We start from the raw sequence: 20,314 nt of genomic DNA, 5'->3' as shown, positions 1-20,314 counted from the left end.
GGATGAAGGATTGTAAATACATCGGGATTTGTGGGAGAGACAGAGTTGGGTTTAGAGGCCTGGAATGGGGGCCAGCTCAGTCCCTGGATGGCTCAGCTGATGGGAATTCCAGGCCCCAGTGGGCCCCAGATTGCCCAATTCCCCTCGTGGACAGAGGGCTTTGAGGGCATATCCGGCAATCAGGTAAGGCTTCCTGATGTTTCAATGGACCTGGTGAGGAGTGAGAGGCGAGGAGGAGCATTGTAAGGAAACTTTGGTTCCTTGGGGGACAGAAGGCAGCCGCTGTGTCAAGACCTGGTAAAGGGAAGGGAGGAAGGAGAGCCTGTTACCCACAAGTCAGTCCTGTCCAGCAGAGATGACTAATTTGAGAGGGGTCTTGCACCAAGAAAGTAGGGGCAGCAACAAGGCTATGCCCATCCTGCTGCTCCCCACCTCTGTTCTCTGTCTCCCTCACGCCCTTTATTTATAGGTAAAGGCACAGGTGGGCAACAGCTACTGGGGAGGCCACATGATAAGCATATGGCCTTATATTTTTCTCTGCCTCTTGTCTGACCTGGAGCTGTCGCTGAGCACAGACTGTTCCTGAGGTTTCTGAGCTGGGTGTCTGGTTGTGGGTTTATTCTATTGCCTGTGTTGGTGTGCCGTGCCGGGTGCCTCAATGGGGCTGTGTAGCGATGGGCATAGAATGTCAAGGAGGGAAGAGCTGCCCCAATGAACACGAACCCCAAGGATGGAGGGAGGGCACTGCATCCCAGAGTCATTTATTCATTCCTTCACTCATTTAATTGACCTTTCCAGGTGACTATGATGTACGATGCTCTGAGCTGGGTCCCAAGGACATAGGGACAACTCAGCAGCTGCTTTCTGCTGTCATGGAGCATATGACATTACTGAGGGCAGAGGTAATGCCAGGTAAGGAAGTGGCAAGTGACAAGATAAAGATGCCATAACCAATAGCTGGTTAGAAAGTGTACCGGGAAAATAGTGATTTTAGCCATCATAACAACTGCAGGTGCTAGGTCAAGGCATTGGCAAAACCCAAGGCTCGAACAGACGGAGACATTCACCTCATTCTTAAACTGAAAAACTCAAGGTAAAGACGTCAGCTTTTCTCCAACTTAAACACAGTTCGTGCAACATCAGTTGAAATGCTGATGGAATTTTTTTTGGGGGGGAGAAGGTTTGACAAAAGTCATTCCTCAGCACTTATCAGAAAAAAAATGTAAAATAAAATTGAAAATTGGCAAGCTTTTTTTTTTTTTAAAGCTTAACAATAACAGGGGCTTGTATTATCAGACATTAAAATATATTCCAAAACTCTAGTAGTCACACTATGTGATATCATCATGGGAAGAGACAGGTAGATTCCTGGAGCAGAATAGGTGTGGACATCGGTACACATGACTATAAGGGTTTATTTCTTGATAAAGGTGCATCTCAAATTAGAGGCAAGAAAGAGGCCTCTATCTGATGCTACAGACCCAGATTTCATTTGGGATGCAAAGAGATGGGGGAGGCCTCTCTTTCCCCCCCCAGATATTCCATTGGGGGGCTTCACCTGCAAGGGATTGATTAAAAGCAATTAACACGAGCCCAGCCCTAAATGGTGTCCCCAGAACATTCCTAGTCACTCTCTCGTCTGTTCTTCAAGGATGCAGCACAAGATCATATATATATATATACACATATATATACATATATATGTATATATATATATTTTTAAATGTTCACTCCCTGCCCATGATGAAGTCATTTAAACCCATCATAACAAATTAGAAAAAACGGAGATAAAATGAAAAGCCCCCATGAGTCCACTGCACACATATATTTATTCTTTCCAAAACCAGGATCCTAGTGTGCACGCAGTTTCGTAAACTGCTGAGTTCACTTCACAATGTATTTTGAGTGTTTAAATATCCTTTGAAAACACAATTTCTGTTGGCTGTGTGCTATTCTTTAAAAAGCAGACACCACGATTTATTTAGCTGTTTCCCCAAAGTTGCTTATTTTCCAGACAGGTATTATCAAAACGTTTCTATAAATGATCTGCTGGCTTTTAAAACTCATTTCTGATTATTTCCTTGGCTAGATTCCTATAAGCGGGGTTGCCAGGTCAAAGGGCAGAATACATTCAAGAGTCTTGATGGATTATTTGCTGATTGCTTTCCAAAAAGCAGAAAACGCAGGGAGCCCGTGCTGGCGTCCCTACCGTCACCAGCATGAGCGTGATTTTTAATTTTTATACTTTGGCAATTTGCTAGGCTGGCTTCATGCCAGGTGCCAGTGTTAAGCATTATGTAATATCGCCCTCACCGCTCCCCCCGCAAGGGAACACCCATTTAATAGACGAAGAAACTGGCTCAGAGAGCACACTCCCGACAGCCAGGGTCGCCTAGCCAGAAGGTAGTGGAGACCTGATTCAACCTCGGACATCTCCAACGCTAAATCGGGGTGACAGCGTGCTTGGACCCGGTTGGGAACCTGGGCGATCTTGACCCGGCCTTTCTCTCCCTCCCCACTGGCCCCGTCTTGGTTCTCACCCGAGTGAATTTTCTAATCTGAGCAGGTATGTGATGCTGTCGCACCCCTCCCTAGCGCTCGCTGCTCTTCGGGCATAAAGCCCAACTCTTAGGCCGACCTTTAAATCCATCCTCCAGGTGGCCCTTATACCAAAGCCGCGACGTGCCCCTGACCGCGGCCCGGACCCGCGCTCCCGCCACGCTGAGTCACTTTCGCGCCTCTAAATCCAGGAGGAGTAAGGCACCTGTGCCGCCGCCGGGGGGCTGCAGAAGAGCGGGTCCGGAGCTCTAGGGCAGAGCCTGTCACATGACTGCAGATTGCTTGACACTCGGGTCTCCGCTGCCTGAACGCGCTGGGCGGGCCTTGGGTCTGCGCGTCACTAGCGCCACCGTGCGCGGTGCCCGCACACAGTCAGCGCCTAACGCAAAGGGGACGAATTGCCCAGGGCTGTTACAGTTACAGACGGCTGAGTAACAAGTAAAGAAACGGGCATTGCTACTTAGTAACCACAGATCGTTTGACTCAGTGACTGTGGGGATACCGAGGAGAAGGGGTACCGCCGGGACGCGGGACAGAGTCATAATTAAAGGGTCCTTCAAGGATTAAGATGAACGCAGTTTCTTATTATTGAACTCAGCCCTCCTCACCCCCTCTCGAGTCAAATTGGAGAAAAAACACTTTCTAACGGACTTCCTCAGCTCCTTCATTCTTCTGCCCGGCTGTTCTGGTCGCCCTCTCGCTGCGTCTCGGTCCCCGAATGTCCAGCGGCAGTCTGCACACCCCCTCCCACCCGAGCCCCGCGCGGGGCCCCCAGATCGCGGGACAGTGGCGGCCGCGGGGAGGTCGGTTGGGATAGTCCTCCTCGAAGTCGCCCGCGATGTCCCTCCCAGACGACAGATCCCTCTGGACGACAGACGGACCTTGGGCTCACAGTCGTCCCTTACGGACACAGCGGGGCAGAGAGTCTGAGCTGCCCAGGGTCCCATCGCAGCCCAGAACCGCGCCCGCGGCCGCGGAGGCGCCAGGTGAGCGGACGTCGCCCCCGCAGCGTGATCGGTGTGCGGGAGCTCGTCTCGCCGCGCGGTTAGCGGCACCGGAGCCTCCGGTCCTCCAGAGGGCGCTGCCCTCCCCGGCCCGCAGACCCGCCCTCGGAGGGGACAGGCCGGAGTGGAGTCGCGAGAGCTCCGGAGTCCGGAGCCGGAGTCCCGCAGCCTGCGCGCTACCCGCACGGTCGGTGGGAACGACGCGACTGCGGAGGGGGTGCGGGGAGGAGGCCGTGCAGTTCCCGGGGCCAAAGCCGCGCTGGGAGTCCAGGTGCGCGGGCCGAGGACGGCTGGGGGGACGCATGGACGGCTTAGGGGCCGCTGTCATGGAGGCTGCGGGCTTCGCGGGCAGGTGGGGTTAGGGGGTGAGGTGCAATGCTGCAGTATCTGCGGAGGAAAGGGTTACAGAAAGGCTAGGAAAGGCAATTAGGTGGAGGGAGGCCTTCCTCCTACCCAAAGGAAAGGGGAAAGGCTGGGGAGGGTGCTGCTGTTGATACACCAAATAGGCACAAAGGAGAGGGTGGGGGTATCGAAGCGGGGTGTGAGTGGGGCGGGGCCGGCGTCCGCGAGCGGCTGGCGCAGAGAAAGGCTGAAGGGGGAGGTGTGTTTGGGTCCGACGAATGGTGGGAGTTGGAGAGATGGAGGGCATGGCTGGGCATTTAAAGGAGGGACTGTGGGCAGGATTTGGAGGACATTGGTGGGGAGGCGCTTGACTCCTGCTGCTGCTGGCAGAATTGGGGGTGTAATGAATGCTGGGTTGGGGTGCAAATGTGGTATGCCGTGGGCAGGACTTGGAGTTAAAGCTCCGCTGGCAGTATCTGAGGGCCGGGGATTGGGGTGGGCAACCATGGACAGGAGAACGGGACTGCGCTATGTCGGGGATCCCAGCCGCACTCCCCTTCCTTTCCCCAGACGCCATGTTCAACCAGCAGCAGCAGCAGCAGCTCCAGCAGCTGCAGCAGCAGCTGCAACAGCAGCAGCAGTTACTGCAGCTCCAGCAGCTGCTCCAGCAGTCCCCGCCGCAGGCCCCGCTGGCCATGGCGGTCAGCCGGTAAGTTCCTCCTAGGAGGGTTGGATGGCTCTAGCCCTGCCCCTCAGATCCATGCCTCGGAGAAGCCCCTTCCCAGCCCTTTCTCCCAGGGGCACGCCCGTTTGAGCCCTGCGGGTCATCAAACGGGGGCAGAGAATGGGGCCCTGACTCTCCTAGTGACCTTCTGACACCTGCTCTCAACACAGGGGGCTCCCCCAGCAGCAGCCACAGCAGCAGCTTCTGAATCTCCAGGGTACCAGCCCGGCTTCCCTCCTCAATGGCTCTGTGCTACAGAGAGCTTTGCTTTTGCAGCAGTTGCAAGGTATGGCCGCAGGCCCTTCTCGCTCTGTCTTAGTGGCAGCTTCCGAGCAGCGCCATCACATTAAATCCCATACAGTACGCCCGAGAGGGGGATACTGTCGGCATCCTAGTTTACAGACGAGGACACTGAGGCTCTAGGAGGTGCAAGGCTCTAAAATACTCAGCCGCATGCAGGTCTGTCTGATCACAGAAGTGTGCCCTTGACTGTGGTTCTGGCTCTGTGGGCAGCACTCAGACACTTCACTCACATTTAGATAAGATGAGACGATGGATGGAAAGATCTGTTTTAACCAACCTCCTCTTCATCCCAGTTGACAGATGAGGAAGCAGAGGTCCAGAGAAGGGAAGTCATTTGCCCTGGGTCACATAGCACCAGAAGTGGCTGAGCTAGACTAAGGCCTAGGCCTCCTGGCCCCCTGGATCTCTGAGGGGGTGTCTGTAGCCCTGTGAATTAAGCCTGTGCTCTTGCCTCAGTTTCCCCATGTGGAGAGCAGTGTCTCAGCTCTTCCTTCTAAGATGCTGCTTCTGATACCTCAGCCCCTGTAGGAGTAATCCAGGGCTCCAAGGACTTAAGGCTAGCTCATGTTCAGACCCAGCCCTTCCCACAGGGTAGGTGTGACTTGCCAGGCTGGGCCTTGTGCCGAGGCCTTTACAAACCCAATTCCTTGACTCTACTGACAGTCGTAAGGGAAGATACTCTCACAATCCCATTTTGCAGATGAAGAAACTGAGGCTCAGAGAGAGGTCATGTGCCCACGGTCATATAGCGAGTAGGTATTGCTTAAAGGGAGAATTAGCCCAGGTCTCACTACAGAGCTGTGTTCTTAGACACTAGCCATCCAGCAGTGTATGCAGCCAGGTCAGAAGATGTGACCATTGTCACTCTTCAGCCTTGCCACTGTCAGATGGCAGCTGACTTAGAAATGACAGCTGAACGGGTGGAGAGATAAAACCATATACAGGAACTCACAATGTATACAGATATAGTGCCCTCTTGTTCTTTTCCATTTTAAAAGTCACACTCTTCAAAGAAAAATGAAAAAAAAAATTTTTTTAAAAAAGATAAAACTGAAATTATCATATGTGTACTCACCTTCTGAAGAAAAGAACCACCCGTCAAGGTCTTGTGTATTTCCTCTCACTTTTTTCTAGGCACAAACAGAGATTTGTATATGATCGTGGTTAGGGATGTAAATGAAAGGCTGTATCTTGTTTCTTTTTCACTGACTAGAATGGCATGATCATTTATCATATAATTTGACAGCCTCTGTAAAGATTATTTTTAACAGCTGTTTAATATTCTGGAGAAATGTGCTCTCATTTACCTAAACCTTCTCAGCTGTCTCCCCTTTTTTTTCTGTTTTAAATAACACTAGTGGGAATTTCATGTTTGAGACTATTTTCTTAGAATGGATTCCCAAGGGTAGAATGACTGGGTCAGGGGGGATGGATGTTTTATGGCTCTTGATAAGTATTGCCAAATTGCTTTCCCAAAGGACTGGACCAGTTTGCAATGCCACCAGCAACGTATGACAGTGCCGGTCTCACCATGCCCACGGCAACATTGGGTATTATATGCTTTTCTTTATATATAGTTATATGCATCATTTACTAATTTGGTTGGCAAAAAAAAAACCTGTATCATTAATGTTTTAGTTTACGTTTCTTGGAGTGCTAGTACAGTTTAACATTTTATTATATTTGTCTGTTAAACATTTGTATTTCTTTTTGTGACTTGTCCATGTCCTTTGTCATTTTTATTTTAGAGTGTGCCATCTTTTATCTTGCTGTTTTTAAGAGCTGGTCAGCATTCTCTCTCTGCACATAGATGTGTATCTAATTGTTTTAAATTAATGTTAATTGAACGCTTACTGTATACCAGGCACATATGTCTATCTCATTGAAGCCTCATAAAACACTGTGAGTCAAGCACTATTATCCTTATTTTACAGACGAGGGAACTGAGGCTAAGAAGGGGGTACTGATTTGCTCCAGGTCATAGAGTGTGCACCGTAGAGTCTGGATTTGAGCCAGCTCTCACAGCACATCTGACCCATGCCTTTAACCCCTGTGCTTCTTGTCCCAGCAGTGGGGCAAGAATTTGAACTATCTTATGAGGCTCAAAAACTTCCTAGCCACTGGGCTCCCAAGTCTGATAAGGGCCCTGCCCTTCAAGAGCTCCCAGTGTGGTTAGATGGTGGGCAGTGGGCATAGAAATTGTGCAGCTGGTCATAGAACAGGCCATCTGGGGCCTCTGGGGACACAGAGAGGGCCTGGGAAAGCCGCCCAGAGAAGAAATGCCTACATAGAAGTCTGAATGATGACTGGGAGATAGTGGGGGCAGAAAGCCCCAGGTGGAAGGAACAGCATGTGCAAAGGCCCAGAGGCAGGAAAGAAACTAGGCTTGTTTGAGGGAATCATGGGAACATATGGCTGGAGTCTAGTGGGGGCATGTAGGAGGAGAATGGCAAGAAGGGAGTCCAGAGAGGAGGGCAGGGCCAGACCTCTCACCATGAGCGACCCTCCTACTATGGAAGGGTTTAGGTGGCACGGTGTGGGGCGGGGGCAAAGTCGGAATCTGGTTTTAGAAAGATCATTCCTGCTATCTGGTACAAAAGCTGTGGTCGACATTCAGGCAGGAGATGAAGTGGCTTTGGCAGCGGGGCTGGGAGTGGAGATGGAAAGGGGAGTCTGGCTGGACCGGGAAGAGGGGCAGGAGACAGGTTTGGTAGGATTTGGTGTTGGCTTGCATGGAAGGGGGGAAAAGAGAAGCAAGAGTCACAGGGCCCCCAGAATCCTGGCTGGCACCAAGGGGTCCCTCCCAGACACCCTACATAATCTCTCATTTGGTATCTGTTGCGTCATTGGTAGAGACAGTAATACCTACCCCGATGATGTCTGGGCCGTATAAGACCGTGCATGGAAAGTGCTTAGCAAGTGCCTGGTTCCCACGGTAGCTGGTGGGGCTGGGGGAGGGTCTTATTACTCCAGGGACCTGTCATCTTGGTCGTTGTCCCTATGGGTCTTGTGCTGGATCTTTTGTATTCCTTAGGGTGTATCCTAGAGCAGGGGTCCCCAGCCCCTGTTAGGAACTGGGCCGCACAGCAGGTGAGCGGCAGGCGAGCGAGCGAAGCTTCATCTGTATCTGCAGCCGCCAGCATCACGGCTTCAGCTCCACCTCAGATCGTCAGGCATTAGATTCTCATAGGAGCCCAGGTCCCTGGTGCCAAAAAGTTTGGGGACCACTGTCCTAGAGTATGCCTAAGGATGAGTGGGGTTGCTGGGGCTGCTCAAGCCACCGACCATGGAGGCATCTGGGATGGAAAAAGGCAGTGCCCCACCCCTCCCCAGCTAGAGCAGAAGGCCAGCCTTAAGCCCCTTCCCCCCCAATGCCCGATGCCCAAGGTGGGACTGGGCCCTCGGCTCTCATCTCCCCTCTGGCTGACCTTGGGTGGGAAGGGTCATCTTCGAAGTTATCTGTGATGTTCTCATGATGCTTTGGGGGTCTGACCCCTGACCCTAACCAGGGTTGTAATCCCTCTTCCTGCTTTCAGGTAACCTCCGTGGCTACAACCTGGTAACCCCGAGCCTGACAGCCCCCAGCCTGACACCCCCTCAGCTGGGCACCCCAAATCTGCAGCAGTTCTTTCCCCAGGCCACTCGGCAGTCGCTGCTGGGTCCCCCTCCCGTCGGGGTCCCCATAAACCCCTCCCAGCTCAACCTTTCGGGGCGGACCCCCCAGAAACAGGCCCGGACCTCTTCCGGCACCCCCAATTGCAAGGTGAGTGGTGGCTGGGGTGGAGCAGGTGGGGACGGGGTGGGAGAGGGCTTACCTGAGGATCCGCCCGCTCCCTGCTGTGGCTCACACGGGCCTCTGGGCAGGTCACACTCCTCTTCCTGCCTCAGTTTCTTCATCTGTAAAATGAGCAGGAGGTACGTTGGACTTGTCTAGCGTTTTCCAAACTTCAGATAGTTAGGAACCCCTTATGTGATTTTGCCATGTCGAAACAGGAACAGGATGATCGTTTACTTAATATTTCTTTTTTTAAAAAAAGTCGGAGTATAATTGACATATAACGCATTAGTTTTAGATGTATTCTACAGTTCTCTTTAAGATCAGCACAGCCCAATGGAATTAAAATGCAAGCCATATATGTAATTTGAGTTTTTCTAGTAATTACATTAACGGAGTAACACGAAACAAGTGGAGTTAATTTTATTCATATATTTTATTTAACCCAATATATTAAAAAATTATCATTCCAACATGAAGCAACGTAAAAAGAATGACGATATTTTACATTCTTTTTTTTTTTTTTCTTTTGGCATTAAGTCTTAAAATCTGATGTGTGTATTTTATACTGACATCTCAGTTTGGCTTGCCACATTTCAAGTGCTCAGAAGCCACCCACATGTGGCTAGTGACTCCTGACTGGGAAAGCACAGTGTTAAATGAATTAGGTTCTTCTCAGTTACATTTAGGAAACTTCATATCACTACCTAAAATTTAAAATCAGTGTAAATTAACTGCCATACACAGAAGTAAAAGAAAGGTAATCGGGGTGGAATAATGTTATAAAAATCCTGAACTCGACAGTGTTGCCATTTGAAGGTTCTGAGCCTGCACCCCTGGCTCCTGCTGGTTGAGAGGTGGTAAAATTGTCAAAAAGACTTTCCCTGACATAAGCAGAAAGACTCAAGGAGACTTGCAAAGGGAATCACGTCCTGCCTGAGTCCCCCTGCAGGGGACTCAGAAGTGCAGATGACGCATCTGGCCCGGAGATCCTGGGGAGCAGGGTATTGGGGTGGTAATGATGGTAAGACATTGATGCAAATAATGCTCCCACCAGTTAATTAAGACTGTGGGAAATGCCACAAAGGGGAAACCCCAGGCCCACTGAGGACCTGTCCTAGGGATCTAAACCTGCTCCGGGGTCAGGAAGGCTTTCTGCAAGAAGGGCCTTTGAGACTTGGGATGAAGGCCTGGGGCAGGAAGAGGCCTGGGGCTTCCGGGAACCTAGAAAGGCCAGTGTGGGTGTAGAAGGGGGAAGGGGGAGAGTGGAGAGAGCTGCGGCTGGAGGGGTGGGTGCGGGGCAGAGGTCAGATTGTGTAGGGAGTCGGGGAGGTGGTGTCAGACTCTGGGTGAAAAAAGAGTACACTCCAGGTCTACAAGAAACACAGGAGGGTTTCAGCTTGCAAGAGACAGGAGACATGATCAAGTTTGCCTTTGAGAAGGATTCCTCTGGCGGCTTTGTGGAGACGAGGGTGGGGAAGTCAGGAGGCAGCACTGCAGCCAGGAGAGGGCCTGTGTCCCCAAACGTGGGTTTACTTGACAGGTGGCTAGATGGAACTCCCTAGACACCATTCCCAGGGTGTTTAGGATCATCTCTTGGCAGCTCTGGGGCCAGGCCCGTCAAAAGTCCCCAGGGCCCTTCATCTCCTGGTGGACTATTGCAGCTGCTGTTGGGCAAGGATGTGCAATGGTGGGTAGTGGATGTCAGATATGGTTTCTGAAAGGAAGCAGGATTCTTCTTCCCAGACGACGCCTGTGGAAGACGGGGCAGACCCCCCAGAGGGGTCTGAGGAAGCCACAGAGCCCCGAACAGACACACCAGGTGAGAGAAGTCGCTGGCCCTTCAGAGGGGACACAGGTTGGGGCAGGTGGGCGTAGGGTTGGTAATGGCAGTAGATCTGGGAGGCAGGGATCCTGGTGGGGGGTGAGCCCAGGTCCCATCCCCCAGAGCTTGTTCGTGCTTCACCTGCCACTGGCAGTCACTCATCCGCTCTTCATTCTAGATCGAGATTCCCCTCCCTGCCCAGATGGCATCGCTAAGGAGAATCATGCTCCAGCACCTGAGCCAGAGTCTTGTGAGGCATCTGAGCCACCAGCTAAAAGGTCTAAGAGGTAACTGATGCTGAAAACCTGCCGGGGTCCAGGAAGCCTGTACTCCCATTCCTGCAAAGGCAAGTGGGTGTACGTGGGGGCAGGAGCCTTTAGGGGGAGAGGAGCAAGGAAGGGGCTTTGGCTTCTGGCTTGGAGGAGGGCCAGACCTAATTCTGCGCCTCACCTGGGCAGACAGACTCTAGTGCCTTTACTGTGACTGAACCACCTGGAAGCAGACGAGGTGGCCCAGCTGGAGGGGTGAAGATATGCACCTGGGACCTCGGAGTGGCCAGAGGGTGGGCAGCTTTACAGGGCCTTGGATACATATTAGCAAGTTGTAGGAGGCGGGAGCGAGTGACCTTGCCGATTTATTTAGGTGACACTGGGGCCCTGAGAGTCGAAGGCCTCGTCTTAATACGCAGCTTACGTGTGGTAGAGCAGTGATTGGAGCTTGAGTCTTGGCCTTTTTAGGGAGCCCCTGGGGCCAATTGGAAGACATGAATTTGATCTTCTTTTGATCCTGCCTAGCTCAGAGGAACCCACAGAGAAGGGGCCCCCAGGGCAGCTACAGGCGAAGGTCCAGTCACAGGCCCGGATAACAGCACCGAAGCAGACACAGACACCTGAGCTGCTGCCTGAGCCGCCAGAAGCCCGAGTGCTGCCACGATTCCAGCCCCGGGTTCTGCAGATCCAGGCGCCGGTGCAGACACAGACTCAGCCACAGATGCCACCAGTGGACACCCAGGTGCAACCAAAGATGCAGAAGCAGGCACAGACACAGACCATTCCAGAGCACTTAGTGCCACAGCAGCTGCAGCTCCAGAAAGAGGAGGCGGAGCCACTGAAGCAGGTGCAGCCACAAGTGCAGCCACAGGCACATTCACAGCCCCCAAGGCAGGTACGGCCACAGCTGCAGAAGCAGGCACAGACGCAGACATATCCACAGGTCCAGGCAGAAGCACAGCCCAAGGTCCAGCCAGTGGAGCATCCACCGGAGCAACCTCCCTTACAGTCGCCAGTGCATCCACCCGACCGGACCCAGGAACAGCCTCAGACCCAGCCACAGGTGCCAGCATCGGATCCAGCACTGGTTCCGGTTCATTCCACTGTGCCAGAGATGCCGCCTAATACGGTAGAAGCTGGAGCAGGTAAGTGATTGCTGGCTCCCAGCTGGTCCAATGACGGGACAGCTCTTTCCTCCCTACCCGGACCCTTCTTTCCTCCCATGGCACTGTCCAGCCCTGACTGGGTGCTGCCTGGGATCGAGGGTTGGATCTAGAACCAGGATTTGGGGCCATTTACACCAGAGGCTTCAAGGCCTTGGCTGTGGGCAGAGAAGGTGGCCCTTGGGCCCAGGTCTCTCTGAGCCAGGTGAGAGATGGACCCTGGGAAACAGAGCACATCTATCATTTCAGGCCTGGAGGAGGCCTTGACGGAGCCAGTGGGCGCCCAGGCCAGTGTGGAGGAGACCCAGGAGGAGCTGACCGGTGGCCTGGATGTGGGAGAATGTGAAAAAAGAGCCGGAGAGATGCTCAGGGTGGGTAGCGACGCTAGTGGGGCAGCGTGAGGACCACAGTGCCCAGCAGTGGCAGGGCCTTTCCTGCCCCAGCCCACCTCGGGGCCCCTTGTGTCCCCCTCCCCCCCGGGAAATGGACCACAGCCCCTCTGCCTGGGTTTGACAGTGGTTCATCCAACTCTCATGCTGTTGTGTTGTCTTCCCATGCCTTTGCCCTGAAGATCCGGAGGTACTTTTGGTGACAAGAGTCCCTTCAGCCCGCTCATCCCATAACAAGGGCCCCTAGTCCCCTCACATGGGTATCATTTTTCTAGTGCAGAGAGCAGAGTGACAGCCTGTGCTGGGGGTTTGGGTCCCAGCTCCGCCTCACGGTGAATTGTGGCCAAACCCATTTCTTTCTCGTGTTTCCATCTGTCATGTGAGGAGTGGGTTGGGTAGACTTGAGGTAGGTAGGCCTGGCTTTCAGTCCTGACGGTACTGCTTCCTAGCTATGTGGGCCTGGGGCAGTCACCTAGCAGCTCGGAGCCTGGAAAGTGGGCCGTAGGAGGGCCCGATGCGATGTTCAGCACCGGGGCTGGCCCACCATCGATGCCCAGCTGCTCTGCTCCTGCTCCCGGTGCAGGTGTGGGGTGCCGGGGGCTCCCTGAAGGTCACCATCCTGCAGAGCAGCGACAGCCGGGCCTTCAGCACTGTACCCCTCACACCCGGGCCCCGTTCTGGTGACTCTACCTCTGCCACCCCTGCTGCCACCAGCACGCCCTCTAAGCAGACCCTTCAGTTCTTCTGCTACATCTGCAAGGCCAGCTGCAACAGCCAGCAGGTACCGCCAGCCGGGCCCTGGGCGGGGGGTGGAGTGGAGGGTCTGTGCGGGATCCCCGGCCTGCTCTGTCCACGGGGGGAGGGGGGCCTTGTGAGCCCCACCCTTGGCAGCTGTGCATTTGCTCAGAAAACATTTTCTCACCAGCCATGAAGGGAGGGGTTTAGAGTCAGGCAGAACTGGTTTGAATCAGCCCTGACCAGCTGTGTAGACCTCCGAAGGTGAATTCTACCCTTTGTGCCGTGATCGTCTCACGCATCAGATGAAGAAACATTTAGAACCCAGCTCGTCGGGTGGTTCTGAGGATTCAGCGACTTGACGCTGAAGTCCTGAGCCCCCGGCCCAGCCCAGCATGAGCCTAGCGTTCATAACAGCATCATGCTTGTATTATTCCTTCTGGTGCTGTTGTTACCTCTGTCCCACTTTGCCTCACCTGGGCAGAAGGGGGACCTGGACATTAATGAGACTGCTCCTTGTCCTTGAGGCACTCAGGGTCTCCAGGAGGAGCAGGAGCTCTGGCTGCCATGTGCTCACTGTGTCCTCTGTTTCCGCCCTCTGGGCCACACAGCATTATCAGCGGTAGCAGGGCGGCCATGAAGCCGAGGTCGGAGGCCTCCTCCCCGGGCCCCAGGCCTGACTGCTGTTCCGGGGCTCACCCCTCACGCCCATCCCTCACTCCCACCTATGCAGGAGTTCCAGGACCACATGTCGGGGGCCCAGCACCAGCAGCGACTCGGGGAGATCCAGCACATGAGCCAAGCCTGCCTCCTGTCCCTGTTGCCTGTGCCCCGGGATGTCCTGGAGAGAGAGGACGAGTGAGTGGGGGATCGCGGAGTGTCTGTCCTGGGGGTGGGCAGTCTCACGGGCCAGGTGGGGCTGAGAGGGGCCCCGAGTCTGCCATCTGCAAGGTCTGCCTTTGTGTTAAGCATCACCCTCCCCCAGAGGCCTCTTCATGCCATTACCTTTGTGGCCTTGGACCTCAGTTTTCCTCATCTGTAAAATGTCCTGGGGAGGGATGCAGTGAACCAGTTCCTGAAGGTTCCATCCAGGCAGGAACAGTGTGGCCATCCACGTGGGAAGGAAGTGGGTTGTGGCACTGGGGCTGCTCCCCTGTCCCCCTGGCATGTGTGCTGACCCCACCATAGGGGCACGATGGTGAGGGTCAGGTCATTTTGTAGCCTGAGGTTAGAGCTACTCTGCCTCTCCCCCTTTCATTGTCATGTGTGCTTGGTCGATCAGACACCCCATTGGCCTTCCCGGAGCCTGGGATCAACTCTCCGGCGGCCGTGGGGCGGGGGAGGTACGGGGCGGGGGCAGGTGGAAGCTGGAGGCCCTTTCACAACCCTGTGGGCAGTCACAGAGGCCTGCTGGGGCTGGGAGGCGTCATCAGTGAGAGAAGCAGGTCGGTGTTGGATCGGGCCATCCTGGGGGACATGGTGGGCTCTGCGTCACAGCTGCCCCTCAGCTCCCGGTCCCGTCCCTTAGTTTTTCAGGAGAGACCAGAAACGCAGATTTGTATGTGAAATCTCCCAATTTCAAAAGGTTAATAGCTAGTTCAGAATTAAAACAAACCCCAAGGAGGCCAAATGAAACCCTTTCTCAGGCTGGACGGGCCCTGAGGCAGTCGTCAGGGACTCTTCCGTGGGCGTTTACGGAGTTATAACTTGAAGTCACAAGTGGGGTGAGGGGACAGGAGCTCCGAGTGACAGGGAGCAGCACTGTCTCCAAAGGCGGCTGTGTCTCTGTTAGTCCTCAATCTGAGAACAATTTCCCTGCGTGGTTTTGCAGTATGTTCTCGAGCCTTAAACATCCCCCTGCCCCCTGACCTAGGAGTCAGACGGGTGAAACAATCACACAGGAGAAAGGTGACTGGCTCACAAAGATGTTCCTAGCAGAGTTAATGTAATCGTGAAAAAATGTAATTAGGAATTGTCTAAAATATCTCAAACTTGGAGATTAGTTGGATCATTAAGTTTAGCCCATGTGGTAGAGCAATTAATAAACAGGAGAATGGCGGGAATTTATGTCTGTGATCCAGTGTCAGGTTAGAACAGGATTCATAATTGCATTTGCAGAATGAGCTTGATCAAGTCCAAATAAATCTCGTGACACAAGAACACTGAACAGGTGGGGGGATTCATCAAACTGGCCGATGACATCTCCCTCGAATGCTGACTTGGCCCCGAGGCCACGCAGACAGTGGCAGTCCTGTGCCAGGCCCTGGGGATTCTGGGATGGAATGCCAGCCTGTCAGAGCCCACCACGGCCCAGTGCGAGTGGAGACAGGATCAGGTCCTGCCAATTCATCACGGACAGTGTGCGGCAGGGGCACTTTGGGGTCTCAGCGGGAGCCCTGGCTTACTGGGATGGGGACAGGTTCAGGAATGGAGGAAGGGAATAGCTCTGGGAATGACAGGGCATTTAAACCGCAGGAGAAAGAGAAGTTTTCAAGGCCAGATAACTTCAGTTGCGTCACTGTCCTGGTGGCCCCCGGTATCCCGAATGCTTCTAAATCTCATTCCCCGCCCCTCGGTTTTCCTTGGTGGTTCTTGTTTAAGTATTGGTCGAGATGAATCTCAGAACCATTTTAAGTTTCCGAAAAATATCCTGTTGGAAAGGCACTGCATTTATGGAGCATCTGGGAGAGCTGCTGTCTGTCCAGTAAGAACATAATGTCACACTCTGCTTGTTTTGTCCTCATTCAGAGAGCCTCCTCTGAAGCGCTGGTGCCACACCTGCCAGGTCTACTACATGGGAGACCTGATCCAGCACCGCAGGACACAGGACCACAAGGTATGAGGGCCTGCGCGCTGTGAAGGCGCCTCCGTGTGCTGTCTCCAAGCCAAGGGCTGGGAAGGAGGTCGCCCAGGTTGGGAGTGAAAGTCAGGGCCAGCCTGTGTCTCTGCAGGGCCAACACTCGTGAGTGTGGCTTTTCGATGAGTCCGTCGTGTTTCTTCTCTGGGCTTCAGTTTCCCCGTCTGTCCAGCATGGCAGAGCACCATCTCACCTTGCCGTTCAGCCGTGGGGCTCATGGGGCTCCTTTGGCGGTACCCTCTCTCCCTGTTTTCTCTCTGTCCTGTCTCTCTCTCTTGCCATCTGCCGTCCCCTCTCAGAGCCAGCGGCAGAGGGAGGGTACCTGTTGCCCATGCTCTGGTACAGGGGCAGAGTACAGCCAGCTGATCACAGATGTGGTGGCCTGCAGGTGGGGGGTGAAGTCTCACCGGGCACTGCCCGGCTGCACATGGAGACACTGCCCGCCACCCGCTTGGTCTGCCCTCCTTTCCCTAGATCGCCAAACAGTCCCTGCGACCTTTCTGCACCGTTTGCAACCGCTACTTCAAGACTCCTCGCAAATTTGTGGAGCACGTGAAGTCCCAGGGGCACAAAGACAAAGCCAAGGAGGTAACCTCAGTTCTTTCTGGGGGACATGGGGGCCCAGAGAGGTACAGAGCCTTAGCCAGAGCCACAGAGCAAATTGAGATTTATCCCAGTCAAAACTCATAGCAGGTCCCGTGGGATTGGGATTCCCAGGGGTGTGGGCTCTGTGGGGCATGGCACCTTGGCCGCCCTGAGCTGACCTGAGCCCTGGCCCCCTCCCCCGGGCAGCTGAAGACTCTCGAGAAGGAGATAGCGGGCCAAGACGAGGACCACTTCATCACAGTGGACGCCGTGGGCTGCTTCGAGGGTGATGAGGAGGAAGAGGAGGAGGAGGACGAAGAAGAAATCGACGTTGACGAGGAATTCTGCAAGCAGGTGCTTGGGGAAGGAGGGGGTTCGGGAGGCAGGCTGGAGGCTAGAGTCAGCCCAGGGGGACTTTGTCCCACTTCCTAGGGGCCAAGAGGCACTGTGCTGGCCTTTCTAGACACTCATGCCTGCCACAATTTAGTACTAATAGGAGCTATATTCTAGATGATTATAGGGTAGCAGGTGAAATATGCAGGGGCCCCCAAAGCTGGCTGAAATTCTGACCTGTGTTGAGGAAGGGAAAAGGCATCCTGGGCTGAGGGAACAGCGTCAATAAAAGGCATGGGGGGGACTCTGCGTTGTGTATAGGAAGCGTCAGTGAAGATGATGACGACGGTGAGCAGTCGACATTTTTTTGAGCACCTACTACGTGCCAGACTTGCACCCAGCACTTTCCTGCAGAATCTCACCAACCTGGATGCCAGGAAGTGCGACTCCAGAGCCTGTGCTGGGAACGCCCTCGCTCCTCTGTCGTCCATGAGTGGGGAGCTGGAGGGTCCTGGATTCTTTTCCGTTTAACCAAAGTTTCCAGGGCACCTTTTCTGGGCCAGGCCCTGGTGCTGGACACCAGGGATTCGTGGGGACCAAGGCCTGGCCCCTGCTCTCACAGAGCTCCTGTTACGGTCTAGGGTGGTGACGGAGCACAGAGGGGCTATGGATGGAGGGTTGTGAGGGTGGCCCTCAGCCCTGAGCAGCTTCGGGCTGAAGCCAGCTGTGCTACTCAGTGGTCAGCAGTGGTGTCCTGGGCAAGCCTCTTGGCCTCTCTCAGCCTCAGTTTTCTCTGCTCAGAAGTAGTAGCCCCAACTCAGGCTATGAGGAAGGGTTGCAGCCCAGAGTGGCAAACGGAAGTAGGTTCACTCTTTGAAGTCATGTTTGCCTGGGACACAGTGCAAGGCACTGCTAGGCATGGCGGGGCTGACGTGGCTGGAGTCAGATAGCCTTGTCTGGAAGGGGCATATGTCCAGCAGGTGTGATGAAGGGTCCTAGATCACTTGAAACTCACAACCCCCCAGGACTGAGGTCACTGCAGCATCAGCTAGAAACTTAGGGACCTGGCAGGGGGCTCGCAGTTAAGAATGTAACCAGGACTTGGGACCCACAAGGGTTCACCACCCTGCACCTCCCCAAGCCAGCTGTGTAACCCCAGGCACTTGAGTGGGCCTCGGTTTCCTATTACGTAAAATGGGTGAACCACAGAAGATTGTTGTGAACATTCAGTGAGGTGACATGTGTGATGTGTTGGGCACACCTGGGATGTATTATGGCCACTGGGAGCAGGAGGGCTTCCTGGAGGAGGGGACTGAAAGCATAGATTGGGAAGGGTACTCTGGGAGGCAGGATCAGCTGTGCAGAGGTTCAGAGAATGCCACCCACAGCCTCCTCGACATCAAGGGGACGGTATGTTGAAAAGCATGGGTGGGTCCCAGGGGTCCCCTCACCTGCATTCAGGGGGTGGGGTCTGGGGGAAACCAGATTTGAGGCCCACACTTGCATGTTCCAGGTGAGGTCCAGAGATACATCCGTAGAGGAATGGAAAGGCTCAGAGACCTACAGCCCCAACACTGCATACGGTAAGACCCCAGCCCTGACCCCAGCCTCCAAGTGACCCATCCCAACCATGGCATCCTGGCCAGGTAACCTGTCCCCTTGTCATCTTCTTTTTCCCTCAGGTATGGACTTCCTGGTGCCCGTGATGGGCTACGTGTGCCGCATCTGCCACAAGTTCTACCACAGCAACTCAGGGGCGCAGCTCGCCCACTGCAAGTCCTTGGCCCACTTCGAGAACCTGCAGGTGAGCCGGGCCTCCTGCCCGGGACTCAGACTCCATCCGAACTGATGGAGATGATGGCCAGTGGCCACATCCGTCCTGTGCTTGACCTTGGCCCCGAGGCCCACCCAACAGGGAGGCCCTTCCCACAAAGGGAGCCAGAGCCAGCGTGGTGCCGGGCTCTTTCCGCTGTTGTTCTGGGGGGTTGCTAAAGGCCAGGCCGCTAGCCCTAGAGCCCTGGCCCAGGGAGTGTGAGCACATCACACGGGGTTGCACAGTATGTCCACTGCTGTCTCAGCCTGGTTGGGGAAGCACCTGCTGGCCAGGAGCACACCAGGTAGGAAGGGAGTCCCACCTCACCTGTACCCTCTATGTCTAGAAATACAAGAAGGCCAAGAACCCCAGCCCCACCACCAGGCCTGTGAGCCGCCAGAGTGCCATCACTGCCCGGAACGCCTTGACTGCTCTGTTCACCTCCAACGGCCGCCCACACATCTATCCCAGCGTCCAGGACAGAGCGAAAACCCCCCGCAAGGTGACGCCTCAACCCCCTCAGCCCCCACCACCCCGGCGCTCAACCCGCCTCAAAACCTGATAGAAGGAGCTTCCTACACCAGTGGCGTCTGGGTCGAGATCTGCTCTGCTTTGTAGGAGTCCGCATGGAAACTGTGACATAGTGTTTTTACTCAGAATCCAATAAAAGAAAGTAGTTTGGCTGTACAGTCCTCACCAGCACTTCTGCCTGGGTGGATGGGGGAAGGGGTACATCCCAGCCAGCTCTTAGCAGCGCCCAGCCTCTGTAGGCACAGTGTGGGGGCAGAATTGGAAGGCCAAAGACAGGTTCGCTAGCCAGGGAACCTGGGATCACACGGCACTTCACCTCTCCAGCCTGTTTACCTCTTAATGATGCATCAGGGCTGGGAAAGTACCTTCAAGTAAGATCTCATTTAATCTGGTTCCCCCCAAATTAGATGATGAAACAGAGGCCTAGAAAAGTCAAGTAACTTGCTGAAGGTCATACATCTGGTGAGTGGCCGGGATTTGACCGTGGGCCTGAGCGCTGGACCCCGGTGCTGGCCTCTCTCTCCAGCTGGACCCTGTGGAAGCAGAAGTGCAGGAACGGGGGCCCTTGCTGCTCCTCTGGATCTGAGTTCATGGTTCACTAGCGAGGACCCCGCCCTTCTCATCAGGTGACCCCGTCCACGATGAATCATCAGTGTGTGGGGCCCAGGCTGGGTTGGAGCTTTAGTTCTGCTATTTCCCCATTTGGAAAGATCCTTATAGACAGACAAGTAGATCAAGCCTGTCATTGGCCGGCTGAGGCCAAGAGAGGGCAGTGCCCAAGGTTGAACAGCATGTCTTGGTGTTGGTGTCTTAGTGAAAGGCCCCAGGACCCAGGGAAGCTAAGAGCATCACACACAGTCACATAGCATGTCCAGTGCTCTCTCAGCCTGGCTGGGGAAGCAGCTGCTGGCCAGGAGCGTACCAGGTGGGGAGGAAGCCCTGACCTCACCTGCACCCTCTGTGTCCACACAAGAAGGCCAAGAACCCCAGCCCCGCCACGGGCCCACGGCCGCCAATGCATGAGCAATGCCTGGAACTCCTTGACTGCTCTGGTCACCTGTGTCGGCCCCTGGGGTCCTCATCTCAGGACACAGGAGAGAGGCGCAG

General features: G+C 54.5%; 1 protein-coding gene across 10 annotated transcripts; it reads left to right on the top strand.

Annotated features, from left to right (window-relative positions):
* The first annotated feature begins 3,674 nt into the window (after positions 1 to 3,674).
* On the top strand, positions 3,675 to 19,368 carry CIZ1 (CDKN1A interacting zinc finger protein 1). Of its 10 annotated transcripts, XM_039861561.1 has the most exons (19): positions 3,684 to 3,834; positions 4,476 to 4,614; positions 4,800 to 4,915; positions 6,411 to 6,482; positions 8,469 to 8,695; positions 10,439 to 10,529; positions 10,711 to 10,819; positions 11,327 to 11,648; positions 11,745 to 11,946; positions 12,214 to 12,335; positions 12,937 to 13,134; positions 13,822 to 13,946; positions 15,837 to 15,924; positions 16,420 to 16,533; positions 16,738 to 16,884; positions 17,185 to 17,211; positions 18,377 to 18,446; positions 18,546 to 18,667; positions 19,023 to 19,368. In XM_039861561.1, the coding sequence occupies exons 2-19, from the start codon at positions 4,481 to 4,483 to the stop codon at positions 19,236 to 19,238; spliced, it is 2,502 nt and encodes an 833-aa protein (XP_039717495.1). In that variant the 5' UTR covers positions 3,684 to 3,834; positions 4,476 to 4,480; the 3' UTR covers positions 19,239 to 19,368. The 10 variants fall into 10 exon arrangements, with proteins under 10 accessions (XP_039717490.1, XP_039717494.1, XP_039717495.1 ...); XM_039861556.1 differs by having other exon boundaries at positions 3,675 to 3,750; positions 11,327 to 11,946; XM_039861557.1 differs by having other exon boundaries at positions 10,454 to 10,529; positions 11,327 to 11,946.
* The last annotated feature ends 946 nt before the right edge of the window (positions 19,369 to 20,314 follow it).

The sequence above is a fragment of the Pteropus medius genome, unplaced genomic scaffold (genome assembly GCF_902729225.1).
Source record: "Pteropus medius unplaced genomic scaffold, Ma_sr-lr_union100, whole genome shotgun sequence".
NCBI classification, from domain to species: Eukaryota; Metazoa; Chordata; class Mammalia; order Chiroptera; family Pteropodidae; genus Pteropus; species Pteropus medius.
This window is presented reverse-complemented; position numbering and strand designations above follow the sequence as displayed.

Coding starts and splice junctions, on each gene's coding strand:
- CIZ1 (XM_039861556.1), top strand. CDS start 4,481: ATGTTCAACCAGCAGCAGCAGCAGCAGCTCCAGCAGCTGCAGCAGCAG. Junction 4,916..6,410: donor GCTTTTGCAGCAGTTGCAAG/GTATGGCCGCAG, acceptor GCTTTCCCAAAG/GACTGGACCAGTTTGCAATG. Junction 16,885..17,184: donor ACGAGGAATTCTGCAAGCAG/GTGCTTGGGGAA, acceptor CGTTGTGTATAG/GAAGCGTCAGTGAAGATGAT.